Source organism: Ipomoea nil, unplaced genomic scaffold, assembly GCF_001879475.1.
Source record: "Ipomoea nil cultivar Tokyo-kokei standard unplaced genomic scaffold, Asagao_1.1 scaffold2742, whole genome shotgun sequence".
In the NCBI taxonomy this organism is placed as follows: domain Eukaryota; kingdom Viridiplantae; phylum Streptophyta; class Magnoliopsida; order Solanales; family Convolvulaceae; genus Ipomoea; species Ipomoea nil.
Genome location: NW_017619170.1, coordinates 1 through 24,561, shown reverse-complemented (window position 1 = coordinate 24,561; position 24,561 = coordinate 1). Strand labels below are relative to the sequence as shown.

Below are 24,561 nucleotides of genomic sequence, written 5' to 3'. Positions count from 1 at the left end.
GAATCTTTTCATTTTCCTGACAAATAGTGCATATTGTTCATCAGATAAAAAATCACAAGAGTTAGGTTTCGAGCTGTTGGATGTTGATGCTGATTGATTTGCCACGAGAGCAATGTTTCTTGTTTCTGAATCTTCGGCATCTTTTGGTTCATGTTCGAACTCATAAGCTTTGAGATCACTGAAAATTTTGGCAGTGCTTGTTGTTTTCATATCTCGACTGTCCCTCATTGCAATGACCTTCATTTCCCATGATTTAGGTAGACCACGAAGGATCTTCAGATTCATTTCCTTCTCAGTGAGTTCTTTTCCAAGATCTGATAAATCGCCCATCAGTCTGGTGAATCTAAGTTCCATATCCATGATTGATTCATTTGGCAGCATTTTGAAATCTTCGAATTTTTTTATAGCCATTGTCAGCTTGTTGTCCTTTTCTTGCTCGTCTCCTTCTCCCAACCTCATTAGGACATTCCACACTTCCATAGCATTCTTGCATTTTCGGACTCTGGGAAACAGGGAATCATCCAGAGAGTTGTAGAGAATATTTCTTGCTACATTGTCCAGATTCGCTCTTGTTCTTTCTTCTGAGGAGTACTGATCTTTTGGTTTTGGTATCATTTGTGGGGCTCCTGCTCCCTGTGCGGCTGCTTGAGCATTTGCCATCATGATTGTGATTGGTCCGGTGGTTATGACGTCCCACATTTCGTCATGAATGGAGCATATGAGAGCCTGCATTCTTAACTTCCAGTCATCAAATTTAGCAAGACTAAATGCAAGTTGTTTGGAGCGATGAGCATGTTCCTTTTCCATTATAAAAAAACGTGCAAAGAAAATATGCAAGATTTTCAAGAGATTTTTTGAATAGGGATCTACCAGGCAGTAAATGCAAAATCTTTACCGATCAAGGTATTGGCTCTGATACCACTTGTTGGTCCCGATAGAATGAGATGAGAGTCTAGAGGGGGGGGGTGAATAGACTCTTTTCGTTAGAAGCCCTAAACGTCACCTTTCGGTGTCTTGGCGCAGCGGATAAGATAGATTTGTTTTAGATACTTTGCACGAGTTTGCGTAATTAGACAAACTTTCGCTAACTATAATAAAGGAATGATATGAGAGCAAAAAGAAAAGCGTAAGTAAAGAGATAGAGAGGACACGAGATTTTATAGTGGTTCAGCCAATGTTGCCTACTCCACTCTTCTTCCACAACTGTTGGAAGGATTGCACTATCACTCTTAGTACAAATACACAAAGACTTCCTTGATCACTAAGCCGGACAGCCTTCGTAGGTTTTTCAACTCCTCGAGTTTACTCCGCCTCTATCAACTTCTTCTCCTGAGTTGAGGTTGGTAGAAAATGATTTCTTGAACTCTCCAACGATGAGGTCTTGACTCTAAGATATGATTGCTTCAAATAAATGTCAAGACTTCCTTGAGGTGTAATACAAAAGAATCTTCAAGTAGCTTAGCACCTCAAAACTGGTTCACAAAAGCTTTTAGTAAATTGTAGACTTTTCAAGAGCTTTTGTAAGTGAGTAAGTTGAGTGATAATGAACCAGCACCTTCTTAGTTGATGAAGGTGAGTTTATATAGGTGATGAAAATCCATCCGTTGGAGGGAGATGAAATTTTCGAACCTTTCAACCAGTGGACAAGGACCGGGGAGCTTCATGCATTAAATGCTCCATCAATGAGGTTGTACCATGTAGCCGTTGAAGGTATGGAAAGCATTGGGGTTTTGTCCTTTAGCTCCAAGAGATGGTACATCTTCATTTAATGCTTCTTGAAAAGTGTGTCCCATAAGATGAAGTCCTTATTGTCCTAGGATGTTGTCAAATCAGACAGGTGAATCATTCTTCTCGTTGTTGAAGAGAAGTAATGCTTGATAAAGATCGTCTTTCACCAACACTGTCCTTTCGTGCTTGTTGACAACTCCTGCTTGATTCTTGTTGTTGTTCTTCATGTCTCGTGTCTTCTTTCGCCTTAGAGACCCTAACATCTAGTCATAACTCATTTTCGTGTGTTTGTCTAGCTTAACACGAATTACAGAGGAGTTATGGCAACTTTCGTCTAAGACGAAAGCAGGGATTAAAAAAGCTAATGGTTAGGGGTTTACTTTTCTACAATACATTGGTATCATCAAAATCCTAATACAATGTTCCTAACAGTCCTAATTCTTGATCTTGGATTTAAATTAGCGTCTCGTAAGTATATATGTATTCCAGTTTCAAAATGATTTCTTATATCTACCTATATTATACTTAACGCGTTGGAGTGGGTTACCAGCATTATTCACTGAGGTTGTTACACCGAATGTTTTTCAGGACCAATTGGGTAGCTTCAGAGCGCGCTAGTCGGATTCGTGGACTTAGTTTAGATAGTTCTAGCCTTGATGAGATGGCCTGTGTGCCTTGGTTTAGGTTTGAATATTTATGGTGGTTTTTGCTTTGTAAGATAGTTTAGCCTGTGTATCTGAGTTCTCTAGCTCAGATGTGGCATAACACCCCGACTATTATGTTTAGTTTGTGCTCTATTTGGTAATTTATAATAGATTTGCCTTTATTCTATAAGTTTTAAATGTTTTGAAATTTAGGGGTGTTACAGTAGGTAACAGAACCTAAGTTCGATCCTAGGATAAGACCCCTTTAGGGCATTAAGTTCAGACTCTAGGTGCTTATACGAAGCTTTGGACGCGCAGTGAGCCTGTGAGTTTATCTATCATTACCTGCTTAACTTCTCCCTAATCTATTCTGTGCTTAACTTGAAAGTCCCCCGTAAATTATAGCATCGAGATAAAGATACGAATCCCTAACTTACTATCGCAGTCGACATTGACCCTGTAGACACCGGGATGGCACCAACGAGAAGTCAGTCAAGAACCTTTGAGCCTTCTACCCAAGATTCGTTAACTCAGAACCTACAACAGTTGACTCAGGTCGCCTAGACACTGTGCAACGCCATCCTCCATAACAACAACCGACCACCACCGCCAAACGGGAACTCAGACGTAGCCCGCCAAGTCTTGAGACATCACCCATCCATCTTCGCAGGGGAAGAAGATCCCATAACCCTTGAAGAATGGATCCGAACATTCGATAAGATCTTCGAGCTAGTGGAGTGCCCAGAGGGACGCCGTGTGGAACTAGCCTCGTTTTATTTCGGACACAAGGCTGATCTTTGGTGGGTTCAGGAAGGACCTGCCTGTAGGCAAGAACCGGGATTCAACTGGGAATCCTTGAAGGCACGATTACGGGGACGGTTCTACCTTGCACACGTGAGGGCGGCCATGTATGAAGAATTCCTCCACTTGAAACAGGGAATGACCATAGTGATGGAATACCACAAACGATTCCTTGAGCTAGCTCATTTCGCACCTGAATTGGTGCTTACAAAGGCGACTAAAATAGAGAAATTTGTGGCGGGCCTCAATTTCGAAACTCGAAAGGCCTTGACCGTAAGTAGACCTAGAACCCTCAACGAGGCTTACACTAGCGTCGCCGACCTTTACCGGATCCAACTTCTACAACGCGGAGTTCAAGAACAAATCCGGAAAAGGAATAACGGAAGTGGTGGACTAACTGTAAAGAGAACCAGGAATGACTCTAACACAAGGATGGTTAACCCACCAAACCAAGGACTGCCTATAAGATACAGTGAAGCCAACGTAAGACAATTCCTTTACAGAAGGTGTAACAAGGACCATAAGAGTAGGGATTGTTTCGGAAACGCCGTACGGTGCTTCAACTGCGGAGGAAATGGACACAAGGCTTTCCAGTGCACCCAACCCCCAAGTGCAAAGACTACGGTCGCAGTCCAACAAGGCAACAGGGGAACGTGAACAATCGAGGGAACTACGGGGCACCTAGAAAGGTATTCGTCATCAGTCGCACCCAAGCCGACCTCAAAGCCGAAGCTGGGATCGACGCAGAAAACGTAGCCATAGGAGACGAGGACCCTACGAATCAATTGGAAGAGAATCCGGAAGAAGAATTCTATCTAGGATAGATAAACTACGAACCCTTGTAAACTACCTTTTAGTAGAATCGCTTACTTAGTTCGATTATTTAGAGTCCCCACACTTTTAAATAAAAGCCAAGTTAATTAGTTCAATCACCTTAAATTCCTCTTACCCCGCTCCTCGGATTAATTAAAGGATTAAAATTCATGCCCTCTACAATCTACGAACACCAAAGAAAGCCCGAGCGTGGTCAAACGAATAATAGGAAGCCCACAAAAGCATAAAAGGAATGCACTCAAAGACCTAATGTAGCTTGTACAAGAAATTGAACCTTGGACCTTTTGCCTCCAACACAAGCCTTAAACAGTAAACCTTCTTCGTTTCTTGAAACCTTTAGGGAACACAACCTTCTTAAACCCTCTTCCAATCCCTAGAAGCCCCAAATCCCCAAATCAAAAACCCTTCCTCCTTCTTCCATTTTCTCTCTCCCTCTTTCTCTCTCTCTCCCTCACCCTCCCAGCCGACGCCATCCACCTCCAACGACCGGCAACCGCCCAGCCACCCACCGCCACTCGCCCGCCAACCTCCTGGCCGCACCCTACCGCGCCGCCGAGTCAAGCCCACCGGAGACCCGCTGCCCCCCCCCCCCCCCAGTCCGCTGAGCCACGACCGAAGCTCGCCAAGCGATGACCACCGGCGTTGTGCCACCGCCTTGACCCACCTAGCGGTGCAGCGCCGTGCCACCGTCGCCCCTCCCGCTGCCGGCGACGCCTCCTCGCCGTAACACACCACCGCCGAGTTCACCGGAAAACCGACCCCTCATCCGTAGCCGCTTCCTAAATTCCTACAATGCTGAAGAAGCCCACCAATGCCCGAGTCCCGGAGTGCAATGATGCCGACTACACGGTGATCGGAGGTAAAGCACTTGAACCCAACCAATTCTCTCCAGAGTTGGTTGATATGCTTAAATTCCAAGGCCTTTTGGATACCTACCTCACGATTAAAGGGGATACATACCCCGAGTTGGTAAAGGAATTATATTGCCATTTGGTAGCTACCAAACGAGGGAACAAGTTGGAGATCACCTCTAAGGTCCGGGGCAAAGAAATAGTGCTCACTGAGGGCCGTCTGACTAAACTCCTGAAATTGACCGTCACGGGTGTGACAGACTACTACCAAAAGGCATGGGTTAACACCCGAGACACGGGGTACAAGGATTACCTCGGTTATTTGTTGGGGAGAGAAGGCGGTTTCACTTCGGCCACGAGTCCAATTAAGAAGCTGTTAATCGTCGAGCAAAAACTGCTAGTTATGATTGTGTCCGACAACTTATTGCCCACTAAAAACAAGAGCAAGGATGTGGGAAGCTTGGAATGCACCTTTGTAACAACCCAAATTTTTATTTTATAAATCCGGTATTAAGAAATTCTAAAATAGCCATTTTCACTCCATTGAAAATTTTTGAGATCAATTGGTGTTTGAATAAATTATTTTTGTCACATTTTAAATTAATTCGACACCAAAAAAAATTGACTCTATTCGAAAGTCCTAAGTTTTCGGGTACTTCGCGTACCAAGATTTAAATCGAGAAATTTATCTAAGTGAGACCGGGAGAATTCAAAAAGATTTTAAACAAGTATTCATCTAAATAGCTTTTTGAGAAAATTCATTTTCAACCCCAAAGTATTTAATGTTAGCATTTCTAGCCTTGGTCCATGATACAAGGTGAACCACTCCATTCCAAGAAAATTTTGCCTGAGAACACCCTTTAGTTAAGCGTTTACCATTTTGCCCTCATCCAATCATTTGCCTTCTACCTAGGGTTTTGGACCCTATATAAACTTCACTATTCCACTTTGAATTCCTGATCTCTTTCTTTACCTCTCCAAACATTTTGTCTGCCAAAGTAGAAGGGAGAAAACATCACAGTAAGCTCATCATCATCTTCTTCAATCCTAGCCTTCATTTCTCTTCTAGTTTCATCTAACCTCTGAGGTTCTAGGCTAAGATTGTATGGTTTGTTTGGGAAGTATAGGTGGTGAAGGAGGCACTAGCTAGATTGGGAGGAAGAAGAGATCCAAGCTAGAAGAATAGACTACAAGAGGTATAATCCCATGGATTCCTTCTTAAATTTGGCTCTATGAAGCCTTACTTTTGAGTAAAAATGAGTAGAAACTATGAGATTTTGTTGTGTTTATGCTTAGAAGTGATCTAGTATTTGTTTATGAGTTGTTGAGAATGTTTTGGACTTCTTTGGATTGAGATTTGCATATGAAAATATCATCTGGTGCACACACAGAGTGCACCAGATCAGACCAGCGACCCTAGCCGCGGCCAATCAGGAGTGCCTCCAGCTAGAGCCGTGGTCACACGGGTCTAGGGCATGGCCCTAGAGGAGGGTTTTCACCTAGACCCGATGGTGCAACGGGTCTCATGGGGCGGCTCTTGAAGAGTCCCGCCCCAAGCCCCTGAGTTTGATTCTGAGGAGATTTTGTGCAGTGGCCGGGCCCTTGTGGCTCAGCGACATGTCGTTTCGGGCCGAGTGTTACGGGCCCTTGTGGCTCGGCTATTCGGGATCTTCTCGACGCACATTTTGGCTTTGATTTCGTGGAATTTGGATAAAAAATGAGTATGTTATGAAGGATTTATTGAAGAATTGCTACACAGTTCATATATTTGATTGTTCACTGTGTATAAGAAATATTTGACTATGTGATCTGATGATATTTATATTTGAGTAGAGAATCATGATCCTTTGAGAATATGATTTATTATGAAAGTATGACTAGATTGTGTTATTTGATTAATGAGAAATGAAGCGTATTTGTTGAGTGAAATGTATAGAAGTTGCTATGATGCAAACCGAGCATGTTGCTATATTCTTGAGTACTTCATGTCATTTTATACATGGTTTAGAAACATGTTATAGAGTATTTTGGCATCTCACATATGTCATATTTCAAAAATGCATAAGGGGCCAACGTGAGCCCAAGAAATATTTTCAAAAACCATAAGCATGTGGCATATCATTCTTTGATGCATTGAGAAGTAATAGAGTTGTTGCATGCATGAGATTGATGCATGAGAGATATATTTATGTATTATCTATATTTATGCCCACAACCTCCGCCGCAACGACATCTACCATGTCGGAGAGGGACAGTACATCACCCTTGAGGAGGTTTACCTGAAATCCCCAGAAGAGCGACGACGAATGTTAGTGGATCCGTTGGATATCTCAAACAAGAAAATGAAACGGGCAATGCAAGAAAGCGAGGAGCAGGAGGAATAGGAAGAGGAAAGCGAGCCTAGCCAACCTGAACCGGCACAGGGAAGGGGAAACACGGAGGACCGAGACGAGAGGTCCACCAGTGAGCGCATCTTCGCGCAGCTCATGAGGCAGAATCGGATTATGGATGAGGGATTTTCGTCCTTGATTCTCGCGACGAGCTCATTGGACAGGAAAGTGGCGGCAATCGAGACCATGTTGGGCACACGTGGAGCTTTAAGCTCGGGAACGGGAAACCAAGGTTTACTCAAAATCTCAATCCTTACTTATCCGCAACCTAAACGACCCCCACCGTACACTCATTAAATGAAAAACTCGAGCCACATTTCCTCAATTAGGAGACCAGATTGCATGACACCTAGGAACGAGGAGAGTGATCTGTGTCCGAGCTTTGGGGACGAAGCTCCTTGTAAGGGGGGAGGGTGTAACACCCCGTGTTACGGCTTTGTACCCGGACTAATTATGAAATTAATCCCATTAACATATAACTAAAAAGGATTTAATTAGACTAGAATTCTCATTAATTAGTTGGTATGGTCCACAATGAATCATGGACCCTTATCCTTAACCAAGTCTTTAATTCTATAAGGAATAGGAAAAGTGGGCCTTTACTATTCAGGTTCTAGTTAAGACTCCTAAATCTATATATATGGAATTAGGAAGCATTTAGAAACCCTACCACGACTAATGTTACCACGCGAGATATTCCCGAGGAAACCTAGCAAAAGAATTTCCCCGCAACCAAACTTGGAGAAATCCATTGTAAGGAGATCTTAGGGAAGAACCTTAGTAGCCAAGGATATTGAGTAGAGCTAAGAGGTAACACATGTCTTACAAAACCTATTTTCCTTGCTATATCTTATTCATTTGCTCCTTTGATAATTGTATGTGTGATTCTGTGATTGAGTCCTGATAGAGCTTTGATTAAGGATTATATTATGTTTATTTGGTAATCTTGATGTTCTTGATATTGTGATTGATTATATGTATGATCTCGTATTTTAATTATTTCTAGAGCTCTAGGGTTTATACCGTGAATTTCGTATTATGATGTTCTTGGTATATTTGGGTGACATTATGCATGATCGGGTGTTGAGTCTAGCCTAGGAATTGTATTTAGGACTTTGCATATAGATTTAATGATGTTCTTGTGGTTCCGGATGTTCCTGAACCGTTATATGATTTATGTTGAGTCTTGGCATGTTCAGGGATCGTGTTAGAATGTATTCGGTATGATTCTTGATTTAATCCCGTTAATTGAATCTGTGTGTTGTCGTTATGTGTTTGGACATGGTTTTGGGTTCCACGAGTGATCCCGGGACCGAAAATTTGTATATGTACCAGTGGGGGGTAGGTGGGGGGATGACCTCCCACCACCTACCCGCTGCCCGGCGAGTCCAATCCCTACGCCCGCCGGCGGGTGGGTGGCTGGTGGTCCTCCACCCGCCACCCGCCCGCTGGAAAGATGATGTGCGTCGTGATGTTTTCCCCCGTTTGATGTTGCCTCGTGTCCCGTTGTACCCCGTTTGTCGTGTATGAGTCTCGTTTGGTGTTTTTGAATACCGTTCTAGGGATTTATGTGTAGTACGTGTCATTTTTGTTATGTCTTGATTGTTATTGATTGATTATGTGTTGATTGATTGAATGATGATGAGTATCGTGGTCATCGCGCAATGATCGGTGTGACTGATAAGGATGAGATTGTGATTGGTGGAAATGAATTGTTGGCGGTTAGCACCACTTGTGCCCGGTCATTGTACTAAAGGTACAGGCCTAGCGGTTACTGTGCTAAAGGCACAAACCCACCTTTGACTTGCTTGTCGTTGAGCATGGGCCAAGTTATAAGTGCTACGGTGTCATGTCAGGGCTATATGCGCTGACCCCTTGGTATTGGCACTAGAGATGCAGATTATGCTAATGACACTGCGGCGCTATCTTGTCAGTGGGGGCATGTAGTTGCCTGGAGGAATAAGGGAGGCGATATAAGGGTGGCATGGAGGTATAGGTTGGAACTGATATAAGGACGGAGAGGAGCTACAAGGTTGTAACTTGGTATAAGGTTGGATGATGGATTGTGTGACTTGATAATTACTTGCTAATTGATTGCCTGGGATTCCTTTGTTGTCTCTGTTTGCTATTTATATGCATATCTGTCTATTATGCCTTGTATTGCGTTCTTAGGATGCATGTTAGTCTTTATGATTATTCTATACTGTTGAGTCTGTTGTTGTGTCCTGATTCTTGATCTTGGATTTAAATTAGCGTCTCGTAAGTATATATGTATTCCAGTTTCAAAATGATTTCTTATATCTACCTATATTATACTTAACGCGTTGGAGTGGGTTACCAGCATTATTCACTGACGGTTGTTACACGTAATGTTTTTCAGGACCAATTGGGTAGCTTCAGAGCGCGCTAGTCGGATTCGTGGACTTAGTTTAGATAGTTCCAGCCATGATGAGATGGCCTGCGTGCCTTGGTTTACATTTGAATATTTATGGTGGTTTATGACTTTATGCTTTGTAAGATAGTTTAGCCTGTGCATCTGAGTTCTCTATCTCAAATGTGGCATAGCACCCCAACTATTATGTTTAGTTTGTGCTCTGTTTGGGAATTTATAATAGATTTGTCTTTATTCCATAAGTTTTAAATGTTTTGAAATTTAGGGGTGTTACACCTGGGACTAAGCGTAGCCTGTACCCATCCTCCCGAGCGCTCGTCAGACCTACGGGCTAGGGGGGCTACTTGATAGGGATATGCCCTCGGGCTAGTAGCTCTATAAATTTAATGTGCTTTACAGTCATTCTAATTTTGATTTCCAGTGCACTAGAATTATTTTCGAGTACTGGAATATATTTCGAGTGCACTAGCAATGACAATATAGTACTTGACACTTGTTCTTCTAATATCAACTATACAGATAGATGATTATTTATCTTGTCAATAAAAATATTCAAAGTGAACCAACTGAAGAGTCGGTAGTGCAAAAAAATTAACTGATGCTTGGTAATTAGTACTTAGTATTGTGTTTGAACTTTGGATTGCTATTTTGTTATATAATGTTTAGAGTTTGGATTTGGATTATGTGAATATGTATTGTTTGGTAGTATGTTCAAGAAATTAAGAAATGCTGAAATTTGGGGGTCGTAAATCGAACCGAATTAAATCCGAACCGTTTCAAACCGAATCCGAACCAAACTCTAATGTTAAACTGAATGGTTTAACTTTTTTAAACCAAAACCGAAAAAAACCGAACTGAAACTCGAAATGCCCACCCCTAAGTGAAATATGAAAGTAAGTTAAGTGGGTGTGGGGGGCCCTTAGGGTTGGGGTTCAACCTTTTGGAAGAATGAAAGTAAGTTAAGTCATATTTTTAATTAGTTAATTACGCTTTAATCAAAATAAATAAAAATATAAAAAATGTTATAATTCAAATAATACTACCGTCTCTTCATTCATAAAATATAATAGTCTGCATGGGCAGCTTAACTGGTCATAGAGGTGAAAGTTGGAAAAAATGACCAGAGATTGAGTCTCACCAGTGACAGTGTGGGGGACCCTTAGGGTTGGGGTTCCACCTTTTGGAAAGAATAAAATATAAATAATAACTAAGTAACTAAATAGGGTTAATTACCAAAATGGTCCGGGGTTCCACCTTTTGGAAAGAATAAAATATAAATAATAACTAAGTAACTAAATAGGGTTAATTACCAAAATGGTCCTTGTATCGAACTGGATAACTAAATTTTGGTTAATTACCAAAATGATCCTTAATTGTATCGAACTGGATAACTAAAATTTTGTGTTGTTTACTTTCTGTTCTTTAAATTCCGCATTGTGTTCGTATCTGTTGTATTATCTGGTAGAGTCACCCCGGCTATGTTTTTCATAATAGCAACAACGAACTGTTTTTAGGTATGATAGTTTATCAGTCGTTGTCGATTATCAAAACACAACAAATCACAATCTTCATTACAATAATCTATTCTATATTTATACATGAAGGCAGGCAGGCCGAAATATCAATAAACAAACTAACAGACCAAAGGAGTGAAACTGGGACGTTCGTTCGGGTTATAACATCAGCTGCCGGATAGTTCTGCCGCCGGCCTCTACCAATCTGCAGCTTTCTTTGTCCATCATCTTCCTTATTATGGTTGATGAAATTATAAATAGGAAGGAATGCATCCCCTTGTGGATGGAAAGAAACGCACTTCCCCTTCTCTGTTTCTATGTATTTCAGCTACACAAATTATCTTCTGCAAAGGATGGACTTCTACATACACCTCCAATACTTCTCCCATCATTGTTGGAACCTCAAAAGGAATAGAATCATATAACCCAGTGGCTTCAATGTTAAAATATTTGGGTTCCTTTAGAATCCAAGCACCACTGCTTTTACTTCTCACACTCAAAACAATTCTATTACGACCATGATCAGCATAATCAATTTCACTGGGATCAATCACATTGGGCATGATTTCGACGTTTTCATACGTTGAAGGAAAATAGCAAAATATACCCACAACGTTCACATCAACCACAATCTCGAAACTATCACCTTTAGAGCGTCCCTACATTATGGAATACATACATTCAATATAACAATTAATAATACCATAACCATTACCATCCATCTATTCTAATATAATATCTCAGATGAAGGGAATATATATATATATATATATATATATATATATATATATATATATAACTAACCTTGAACCACTTTTCAATCCAAGGAATCCTCAAACCACTGCAATTTGCTATCTGAAGACTACTTAATGATGAAAGACTCTCCAAGCCTGAAAGCTCAACCATTCTTTTGCAGTTCTGGATATTTAGGGTTCTGAGACTTTTCAAGTTGGATAGATCTGGTATCTTTTCTAATGAGACACAATTCTTTGCAGAGAGTCTCACCAATTTAGGAGGAAGTTGTGGAAGTGATCTAAGATTCTGCCAATCGTCCAAGGAGAGATTTATCAAATTAGAATATTGATGGCAAAGGCTTAATGGTAAACTTTGAAGATAATATCTTTCCATTAAATCTATTTCTTTCAACGAGGTGGACAAACTCCTAAGAGCAATTGGAACATCGTCATCTACTTGATGCAAATAGTCACGAGCTGGAATAGTTAGAGCATTGCAATTTCTTATGTCAAGCTCTACTAAGGATGAAAGACTCTCCATGTTCGGAAGCTCAACCAAACTTTTGCAATTACCAATACTCAACACATTAAGTCTCTTCAAGTTTGATACAACTGCTATTTTTTCCAATGAAACACAATTTTCTGAAGAGAGACTCTCCAAACTAGGAGGAAGTTCTGGAAGTATTCTCAGATTTTGCAAATTGTTCAAGTAGAGACATTTCAAGTTTGAAAGATGAAAAAGGCGGAAGGGTAACCTCTGAAGATAACAACACCTTCCTGATAAATTTAAAGCTTCCAATGAGGCCAAATTCTCAATAACTTCCAAGGAGCACAAATTTGCAACTGAAGGTGGCAAAAAACCAACACCATCATGACTGCTTCTTGACAAAAATAGAGGTGACAAAATGTCAATAAGTTGGGATTTTGATTTTGATAGTACACAACTCTTGTCCAACCCCAGATCCAGTTTCTTTAAATTTCTCAAACATCCCAAAGAAAATGGTATATGTGAGATGGCAGTTCGATCAACAAGTAAATATCTTAGTTGCTCTAATTTTCCCAAGTCAGTTGGAAGCTCCATCAGTTTTTCACAATAAGTTAAACATAAAGCTTCAAGTGATTTTAACTTGCAAATGCTACTTGGAAGAACCTTGAGTTTCTTGCAACTAAAGAAATTTAACTGAACTAGTCTCTCCAAACTTCCAATTGATTGATGTACCTTGACCAAATTTGAACAACCTTCAAAGGATACTTTTTCAAGAGTATGTGCTCCAGTGAAGTTTGGTGTATTCTTAAGTTGTTTACAGTAATCAAGCTTTAAGATCTTCAAACATCTAAAATGCTGTTGAAAAAAATTAGAAAAAGGTTTAATAAATTTCTATTTTTCTAGTCAAAGTTCTTAATCAAGAAATATATATGCAATGTTGAAAGAAACATTAGACATACTAACCTGCATATTGCATTGGAATTCTTTGATATTGCTACCTTTCATGTCTAACTCAACAAGTTTCTCACAACGAAAATTAGATGGTATGCAACTCAAATAGCAATTGTGTAATCTAAAAAACCTATGCTCATTGGATAAATATTTAAAGGATCCGTTGAGACGCATACCATCCAATATGAGTAGTCGTAACTTTACCATCCTTTTGAATACTTGAGTACTCAAAGGCACATTTTTTAACATGTTAGAATTTACAATAATCCCTTCAATTGCTTCTGTGCCCTATTAAAAAAAAAACAGTTATATAGCAATATTTTATATTTTAGATATTTTGAAATCTTTGATTTTAATAAAGTTAAGTATAGAACGGAAATGAATTAACTAGAATAACTCAAATACAAAGGAAATGTTTTACCTTGTTCCCGTGAAGAACATCAAAGACATCCTTTGGGTCAATCAATCTACTTTGTTTGCCCGGCTCTAGTGGAGATTACTTTCGAACAATTTCTCTTCCCATATCTCGTACTAAATCATGCATCAGAAGCCTTTCAAACTTTCCATCCCCATTTGTTGTCAACAAGCATCTTTCAATCAAAATTCTTATTCCACTTTTTGCATAAAAACCACAAGCTTCCAATATCATACAAGTGTCATTTTTGTTATGCCCAATAAAAAAACAAGCAATATCAAGAAAGATATTCCGAGTATCATCATCAAGTGAATCATAACTTATTTTAAGAATTTTTTGAACATCATCATGAGGTATGTCTCTTAATTTCTCTGCATCATCACTCCATTCTTGCACTGATTTGCCACGCAAATGAGAACCTATAATTGTAAGTGCTAGTGGAAGTCCACCAGTATAACTTGCTATCATTTTGGATAGTTCAATATACTCCTCTAATGGTATAGGAACACCAAAAGCATGCCAACTCAAGAGTTGCAAAGATTCAACACGGCTTAACGTTTCTACCATGTATTTCTCGTGTGCTTCCATGCCACTCAACAATTGAACATCTCTAGTTGTTATTATAATTGTGCTCCCTGAACCAAACCAATTCCGTTGTCCTGCTAATGATTCTAGTTGACTAGTATGGTCTATGTCATCAAGGATAATTAGAACCCTTTTTGATCGCAGCCTTTCTTTGATCAAATTTATTCCTTCATCAACATTATCTATTTTAAGTTTCTTTCGGTGGAGTGTTTTACAAAGAAGTTTTTCTTGCAAACCAACTAAACCATTGTGCCCCCCGGAAACTTGTGATCTAATGTTTGCAATAAAACAACAACCTTCAAATCTTTGAAAACTCAAGTTGTAAATGGCATTAGCAAGGGTTGTTTTTCCCACACCACCCATGCCAAAAATTCCAAACATCTTGATATCATCATGTCTTCGAGATTGCAATAAATGAAGTATATCTCTAACACGAGATTGAATTCCAACAGGATACTTTGCAACATTCATATATGTACGGTTCACTTCCCGTAATACCTCTTCAGTAATTTTTTTGATGAACTTTGATTCATACCTATCACATTTTTCCAATGAATGTCAATCTAAATCATTAAAGAAAATATAGGTGGAAACATAAAATAAAATTGAGCACTTGTTACTTTTAGTCTCTCATGATTCCATTGTTTGAGTTAATAACTTTCTTATAATATTTTTATAAGTTAATACCCAAAATGGTCCTCCGACTATTAGCTAATACTCGATTTTGTCCCAAAGTATTAAGTATTTAAGCGTACTCAATTTAGTACTCTTACTTTCTAAACTGTACCCAATGTGGTCTTCCGTTACCAATCCCTTCCCACCACCGTTAAAGTGAGGACAAAAACGTCATTTCTTCTACCTAGAGTCCAAAACCGGCCGCCTCTCTCTTTCTCGATGATCGGACGGAGGTTTGAAAAGAACCTGAGTGAGGAGACGGTGGAAGCGGCGAGATTGGATCCGGCGTTTTAGCGGTAGATCCGTAGGCTCGCGGCAGAATCTGATATTGACGCCGTGGCTACTCGAATTTCAGCATTTACTGCTGAGGTGGAGGAGATTTTGTATTTTCTTTTGGCTTCTCAGAGATTAATAATAGGTGTAGTCTAGTCGTGGAGAAGATGATTTCGTAATTTTGCGTATAATTGATGAAACACAGTGGAGAACCGAAGCCGCAACCCCACAGTCAACAAACACAAAATCAAATGACGTTTTTGTCCCTCACTATAACGGTCGTTAGATGCAGTTTAAAAAGTAAGAGAACTAAATTGAGTACACTTAATACTTTGAGACAAAATTCAGTATTAGCTAATAGTTGGAGGACTATTTTGGGTATTAACTCTATTTTATCAACGGATAAAATCAATCCATAATTATAATTTCTAAAAGGAATTAATATTTATGTCGACAAATAAATTGAAATGCACAGTGCAGATTCTTCTTATTTTACCAAAAATATTAATCCATCCGTAAAGAAGCTAGAACGCAATTATTAATTAGCAATTATTAATATTATTGACAATATGAGTTAGTGAGCCAAATTGTGACAAATATATCACAAATAATAATAATAATAATAATAATAATAATAATAATAATAATAATAATAATAAATAAATAAATAAAAATTGAAAAGAAGATTACCCGTTTGTCATGGTTTGCAAATCCCATCCAGACAAATCAGCAACAGTTGTGAGTGCAACTTTCCATTCATCAACTTTTTTATCATCAAATCGTTGTCGATGTTGAGCTAATGCCTTACTAAATTCGCCTGTTTGTTTACGAACCTCTGAAGGATCAACGTTGTAGAATATAGGCAGAACCATCTGTTGAAAATTTTTCTTACAGTTTAGAATCTTCACGAGTTCATCAAGGCACCATCTGGATTGGGCATAAGTTTTGGAAAATACGATGATGGATATCTTGGACGCCTCGATGGCCTTCAATATCTCATCAGAGATGTTCTCACCTTTTCGGATTTCTTCATCGTCCCGAAAGGTGTTAATTCCAGCCTGACACAAATCTTCATAGAGATGATCAGTAAAAGATTTTCGTGTCTCTCCTCTAAAACTCAAGAAAACATCATACACCCCAGTAGTAGTCAATGAAGATGAAGAAGAAGAAGAAGCCATATTTGAAATTGAGAACACTATCTTCTATCTTGATTTGCTAGTTTCGGAAGATTTAAAGAGCTTGATAAATGCGCGTGTAGAAAGACGATACTGTAATGGAAATTTCTTAGACAATCCAACGTAAGATTGCTATATGTACACTTCCATATATTTGATTGACTTGGTCTTCTAAATAATTCTCATGTAATGAAATTAAACCATCCACATAATATGTTATGATATTGTATCCTTTTCCTTGACCCCACCTATACTTTAAATATAAATTTCATTTTTATGTTATTATTTTTTATTTTTCTAAAGAATTAAAAGTTTCCAAAAACAAAAACGTCCTTATAATGTTGCAACCAGATCTTCGTTCATAGGCTTGGTCATTTTAATATAGCATATAATTTATCTGTATTAATAAATTAAAATTAAATTACACTGGAAAAATACAATAATATGCAATATAATTGGCATTATCACCCCCAATAAAACTCACTGTGAAGTAGTGGGTAGGGCTCGTACTAAAAAGAATTTCAACCACAAATCAATTAATAAACTGCAATGATGAAGAAGGTTGTTTGACCTTTCCGCACAACAATCCAATCGAACAGACACGAATGTCATATGTACAATTGACAAATTATGTTCTGCAATCGTGTGCACCATACATTGTGCACACTATTGCAAAACAGTGTCGTTCCAAATTTTTTTTTTTAAAATAAATCTTTTTCATTGCTGTTAACGGCGTTAGACGGTTTCCTTCCGCATTCAAACATTTCATTCTCTCTTCGCAATCGCACAGTTTATAAATTATGAATCTACAGTATTAGATTTGTGAACATGTGATAGAGCTATATGTTCATAATTTTATAAATATATGTTTATAATTATAGAGCTATATGTTCATAATTTTTGATATTCATATTCCCAATTGTTGAACTTTGTATTCACAAATCACATAACTATATGTTCATAATTTGATAACTATACAGTTTAGAAATTATGAATCTACAGTACATAAATTATGAATCTATAGTATAGATATTATGAATCTGCAGTATAGAAATTATGAATCTAATGTATAGAAATTAAGAATCTACTGTATTTAAATTATGAATCTACGGTTTAAAAATTATGAATCTACAGTATAAAAATTATGAACCTACAGTATAGAAATTATGAATTGAAACCGTGCGCACCTTCCATGATGCACACGGTTACACAGCATAACGTTCCTGTACAATTTGAACCCCTACTAATATGCATTATTTTTATTTTATGTGAGATGGTTCTTTATTTAACAATGTTGTAAAAATTGCTTGCAGCCAATCAGGCTTTTGATGGGCACCTAATTAAGCTAGTAAATTAAAGCCACGCAATACTATAGACCAAGGTCCAACTTGTAAGGTAAACCACTAACATAAAATTCTTTTTTAATGTACTAAAAATATATTTTTAATATATTAAACGTTTATTTTTGAAAGTACATTATTCGAATATTGAACATTATTTGGTACACTTTAAATAATGAACTTTTAGTATACAAATAATCTATCTTTAGTATATTAAAAAAGAACATTTATTCACCGTCCACAAAAAAATATTATATTTTTATTTCAAGATAATGATATAATTTATATTTAATAGCTCCATGATAAACAATACAATAATTAATATTATCTTCTCCTAATCTCCAACTAATCCAATCTCTAGACAAAAATGTCAACATCAAATTAATTAAACAAATGTAATATCTTAAACATTTCAAATTTACACACACATTCTTACTTTTAAAGTAAAAAAGTTTGTCACTCTGATATAAATTATATTTTTTTATTACGAGATAATAATATTATTTATATTTAATATCAACAAAACTATATATGAAAAATCCTCTATGATAAACAATACAATAATTAACATTATCTCCTCCACTAACCACTTTCCAGACAACAAATTTCAGCGTCAAAATGAGAAAAATTCTAGCCAACCTTTAGCCTTCAGGCACAACAATTTAAGTAATAAGAGATTGTCCTAATACATAGCTCAATTGGTCAATTAACTCAAAAATAAGTTGAGAAGCTTTATTTTACTTAACATGGTACATAGACCAATTAAGACACATTTCGTAATTTATCCACTGCTGGAAATTATGAAATTTCCGACCACCTAAAAGTGATCTTAAATCAAGTCGAAAGTAAAAAGTGGTCGAAAATAGCAACAAAGGTTTTTCCGGATACCAAAAGTGGTCGGAACAAAGCTTTCAACTTGATTTAAGATCACTTTCAAGTGGTCGGAAATTTCATAATTTGCAGTCGTGATCTCATCCACTAGTCTCTAGAACAAGAGAGAAGAAAAGAAAATCTTGATGGGCTGACCTTCAGACAACAATCCAATCGAAGGGACAAGAAGCGGATTATACGAATTATTTAAAAAGTAATTAAAAAAAAAAAACTCAAAGTTAAACCCTTGTAATTATGAGCAATTTTATCAAATTTGATGACGTATTCAGTCCATTAACAAAAAATTACATTATTGGATAAACAATTTTTAAGTGCTTTCATAATATATAGGAATGCATAAGAAAGTGTATGGTATACATGCCTGAAATTCTTAACTTTGATTTTCCCCAACAATCCTCAATAACCTACAAACAAAATCTCGGCTATTGAACTTTCTTTCGAGCATTAATATCACACACTGAAACAATCATGGTAATGTGAAAATAAAAACACATGATAAATTCAACACCACTGAGAAATAATATAGCCACCAAGAACACAACAAATTATATATACCATAGACTAGAGTCCACTTACATTTTAACTCTGGTCCAAAACATATTATATACATATAAAAATCACTCTTAATTGCTTGATGAAATTAAATTATACCTGTCGACAAAAAAAAAAAAAAAAAAAAAACAAAAAAAAAAACAAAACAAAACAAAAAAAAAAAAACAAAAAACAAAAAAACAAAAAAAACAAAAAAAAAAAAACAAAACAAAACAAACGCACCTTGTGGATGGAAAGAAACGCACTTCCCTTTTCTGTGTCTATGTATTTCAGCTACACAAATTATCTTCTGCAAACGATGGACTTCTACATACACCTCAAATACTTCTCCCATCATTGTTGGAACCTCAAAAGCAGTGGCGGATCCAGGAATTTTCCCCAGTGGGGGCGACACATTAAAATAAATAGATAGTTTGAAGAAAAAAAAAATAAAACACGTAAGAAGTATAGCTATAAATATTGTTAGATATGAACGAAAAATAAAACACATCAAAACTTTATAAAACTATTCATAACAAATATGAAACATAATTAATTTGATAAAATAATTCGAATAAAAAATACATTATAAATCGCACATCTCATTATTAATAATAAAAAAAGATTATATGTGTGTGTCTAAAAAATCTCACCATCCTATATATAATAAAGTCATATGGTCTTGTGAAAATTAAATGGTGATAATCAATATTTAATTTTCACAAGACCATAATAATATTGTTAATTATAATAACAATAACAATAATAATAATAATTGCAATAATAATAATGATAATAATTTCCACTGACAGTTTCTAATATATATATATATATATATATATATATATATATATATATATATATATATATATATATATATTATTGTGTGAACGATGGTCCACATAATTGTATGGATCATGAATATTAAATACATTTTTAATATATTAAAAATACATTATTTTTATATTGAAAGTACCTTACATACATTATAATGTACCCTTAGTATATTTAAAATATACTTTTTATTGCATGCAACACCAAAGTTCATAAGTTTGAAATTAATATATGGCATAGCTAGGCGGCCTAATATTTAAGATTGTTGATGTGCATATTGAGGACTACGGAGACAAAGATGTGTTATTCGTGGATTCATCGGATACTATCCAACAACACTCTCCAACTTAATTGACGTGAAGTAGGCTTAGTAACATTAAGATTATATTCTCAAATTATTTGTTCTCATCTTTTATTGATTACACACTTAATTCGATAGTATTTGGAAGAAAAAATCAATGTTTGAACTAAGATTGTGATTTTGGTCTTTAAAGGTCAATTGTATGTTGCTACATCTAGAGTTAGAAATCTCAAAGGTCTAAAAATTTTGATCCGTGGTGACTCTAAAATTGTAATTCAATTACTATTTTAGTTTACTAAGTTCTTAAAAATTTGTAATATTAAATACTATGTACTTAATTTTTAATATAGTTTAAGATTGTAGTAATCACCCACCTTAATTGTAAATATATTTATGTTCATAATTTTATCATAGGAATTCACACATAATAATTATTAAATAACAAAAATTTTATATATGAATAAACCTCATATAGGGTATATTTTTATAACATATTTTCCGTGCATCGCACGAGACAAATACTAGTTAATTAATATTTAAACATCATAAAGAAACTCTTATAAAAAAAAATCATAAAGAAACTGTGTTTGTATTGAAGCAATAATAATAGTGAGAAAAAACAAAGTTATGTTGAAAGTTGAAACCACATTAATATTTTGCCTAAAAAATAATGAATGGGAAAGCAGGGCGTGTGTTGTGGGGTTCCCTTTCTTAAGATAGACCACGCCATTGCCAACTGAACTAATGCCTCTATTGTTACCATTATCAATTTTCTTTTACTTATTATAAATTTTGTACTATATATACATATATACATACAAGGATTATATGGTGGGGGGTGGAGTGAGTGGGGGCAGCTGCCCCCACTGCCCCCATTGAAGGTCCGCCCCTGCTCAAAAGGAATAGAAACATACCCATTGGCTCCAATAATGTTAATATATTTCCGTTCCTTTAGAATCCAAGCACCATTGCTTTTACTTGTCACACTCAAACCAATTCTATTAAGACCATCATCGATCAATTCCACTGGGATCAATCACATTGTGCCTGAATATTAGACGGAATTGACACGTCTTAAGAAAATAGCATAATATCCCCCACTACTCAGTTGAACCGGCAATCTCGACACTATCACCTTTAGAACATGCATACATTATGGAATACATACATACAATATAACAATTAATAATACCATAACTATTACCATCTATTCTAGTATAATATCTTCCCATTAAATCTATTTCTTTCAACGAGGAGGACAAACTCCTAAGAGCAATTGGAAGATCTTCTTCATGCAAATAAAATATCAGGAATAGTCAAAGCATTGCAATTCATTATGTAAAGCTCTAATAAGGATGGAAGACTCTCCATGTTTGGAAGCTCCACCAAACTTTTGCAGTTGCGAAGATCCAACCATTTAAGTCTCTTTAAGTTTGATACAACTGTTATTTTTTCCAATAAGACACAATTATTTGCAGAGAGTTCAATCAAACTAGGAGGAAGTTCTACAAGTACTCTAAGATTTTGCAAATTATCCAAGTAGAGACGTTTCAAGTTTGAAAGATGACAAAGGCGGAAGGGTAAGCTTTGATGATAACATCTTCCTCTTACTAAATCTAAAAATACCAATGAGGTCAAATTTGCAGCTAAAGGTGGAAAAAAACCAACACCATCACAACTCGTGTACTTCCCCAGATCCAGTCGCTTTAGATTTCTCAAACATCCAAAGAAAATGGTATATGTGAGATGGCAGTTCCACCAGCAGATAAATCTCTTAGTTGCTCTAATTTTTCCAAATCAATTGGAAGCTCCCTCAGTTTTTTTGCAAGAATCTAAATTTAAAACTACAAGTGATTTTAAGTTGCAAATTAAATGCTACTTGGAAGCACCTTAAGTTTCTTGCAAAATAGAAAATTTAACTTAACAAGGTTCTCCAAACTTCCAATTGATGGGTGTACCTTGACCAAATTTGAACACCACTTAAAGGATACTTTCTGAAGAGTATGTGCTCCGGTGAAGTGTGGTGTTTTCTTAAGAACCATAAAGCTTTTAAATCTTCAAGCATGTCAAATGCTGTTAAAATAAAGGAGAAAGTTTTAATCAATTTCTTAATTTCTTTAAAAAAAAATAAAATGAAAGCTCTAAGAAAATATGTCATGTTTTTTGAAAGGAAAAATATATCATGTTAAAAATTAAATAATTAAGCATTAGACATGTAGACATACTAACCTGCAAAAGACATTTTTGGTCCTAGACTTATAGTGGCTTGGACAATTTTAGTCCTTTATAAAAAAAATTGTCATTTTATGGACAAAGTTATTGTGGCGAGGACATTTTTGGTCCTCCGTCTATATTTCGAGGACATTTTTGGTCCTCCGTCTATATTTCTGTTAGATAACCGTATGAGAGAGGGGCAAAGAAAAATTCAGATGGTATGCAACTTAAATGGCAATCATGTAACCTAAGCAGTCTGAGTTCATTGGACAAATATTTAAAAGATCCACTAAGACACACACCATCCAATATGAGTATCCGTAAATTTTTCATCCCTTCGAATGCTTCGGTATTGAAAGGCTCATCCTTTAACATCTTAAAATTTACAATCATCCCTTGAATTGCATCCACGCCCTAATTAAAAAAATACATTTTATATAGAAATATGTTAGACATTATAAAATCTTCATATTTTAATGAAACTAATTAAATACTACAATAAAATGGATAAACTAGAATATATCACTCTATTAAGTAGAAAGGAAATGTTTTACCTTCTTTCCCTGAAGAACATCAATGATATCCTTTGGATCCACCAATCTATTGCGTTTGCCAGGCTCTCGTGAGGATTCCATTCGAACAATTTCTCTACCCATATCAGTATATCACGAACTTATAAATCATGCATTTCAAATTTTCCATAGTAATTTATTGTTAACAAGCATCTATTTGTCAAAGTTTTGATTCCACTCCCAGGAAAGAATTATTAGCTTTCAATATCTCAACAGTGTTGTTTTTGTCATCCCCAATGAAAAAACAAGCAATATCAAGAAAGATGTACTTAGTACCATCATCAAGTGCATCCTAGCTTATTTTAATTAAGAATCTTTTGAACTTCGCCATGATGTATCTTTTTAAATTTCTCAGCATCGTCCCTCCAATATTCTTGCACTGCTTTTCCTTGTAAATGAGAACCTATGACTTCAAGGGCTAATGCAAGCCCATTAGTTAGTATAACTTGCTATCGTTTTGGATAATTCATTATACTCCTCTAATGGTACAATTACACCAAAAACATGCCAACTCAAGAGTTGCAAAGATTCATTAAAGCTTAACATGTTGGCACCAAAAGCATGTTCATTATTTTATGTATATTAATTATATGATTTATTTTTATTAGAAGTTATTTTTATTTTTATTTACTATTTTATCATATTATGAAAATATATGATTAGTTAATAAAATCAAATATTTTTACTAAAATAATTATGAGTTTGGTTTTACAAAAATGTTTCTAAGTTTTTGGGGGAAAACTTAGGCTAGGCATTTCTATTATTATATATAGATATAGATATTGTTAGGAACATTGTATTAGGATTTTGATGATACCAATGTAATGTAGAAAAGTAGACCCCTAACCATTAGCTGTTTTTGTTTCGCTACTTTCGTCCTAGACGAGAGTTGCCATAACTCCTTTGTAATTCGTGTTAAGCTAGACAAACACACGAAAATGAGTTATGACTAGATGTTAGGATCTCCAAGGCGAAAGAAGACACGAGACATGAAGAACAACAACGAGAGTCAAGCAGGAGTTGTCAACAAACACGAAAGGACAGTGTTTGTAAAAGACGATCTTCATTAAACATTACTTCTCTTCAACAACGAGAGAAGAATGTTTCACCTGTCTGATTTGACAACATCCTAGGACAATAAGGACTTCATTTTATGGGACTCACTTTTCAAGAAGCATTAAATGAAGATGTACTATCTCTTGGAGCTAAAGGACAAAACCCTAATGCTTTCCATACCTTCAACGGCTACATGGTACAACCTCATTAATGAAGCATTTAATGCATGAAGCTCCCCGGTCCTTGTCCAATGGTTAAAAGGTTCGAAAATTTCATCTCCCTCCAACGGATGGATTTTCATCACCTATATAAACTCACCTTCATCAACTAAGAAGGTGCTGGTTCATTATCACTCGACTTACTCACTTACAAA

At 36.4% G+C, this 24,561-nt stretch overlaps 1 protein-coding gene across 1 annotated transcript; it reads right to left on the bottom strand.

Annotated features, from left to right (window-relative positions):
* Positions 1–13,324: 13,324 nt before the first annotated feature.
* On the bottom strand, positions 13,325–16,472 carry LOC109156577 (TMV resistance protein N-like). Its single transcript, XM_019304427.1, has 3 exons — positions 15,965–16,472; positions 13,748–14,861; positions 13,325–13,614 (listed from the first exon to the last, which is right to left on the bottom strand). Exons 1-2 carry the CDS (start codon positions 16,450–16,452, stop codon positions 13,823–13,825), a joined length of 1,527 nt encoding a protein of 508 aa, XP_019159972.1. The 5' UTR covers positions 16,453–16,472; the 3' UTR covers positions 13,325–13,614; positions 13,748–13,822.
* Between the last annotated feature and the right edge of the window lie 8,089 nt (positions 16,473–24,561).

Excerpts from the sequence above, each read along its gene's own strand:
- LOC109156577 (XM_019304427.1), bottom strand. The coding sequence starts at position 16,452 with ATGGCTTCTTCTTCTTCTTCATCTTCATTGACTACTACTGGGGTGTAT. Across the intron at positions 14,862-15,964 it reads TTGCAAACCATGACAAACGG|GTATGAATCAAAGTTCATCA; the intron begins GTAATCTTCTTT and ends AAAATGTGATAG.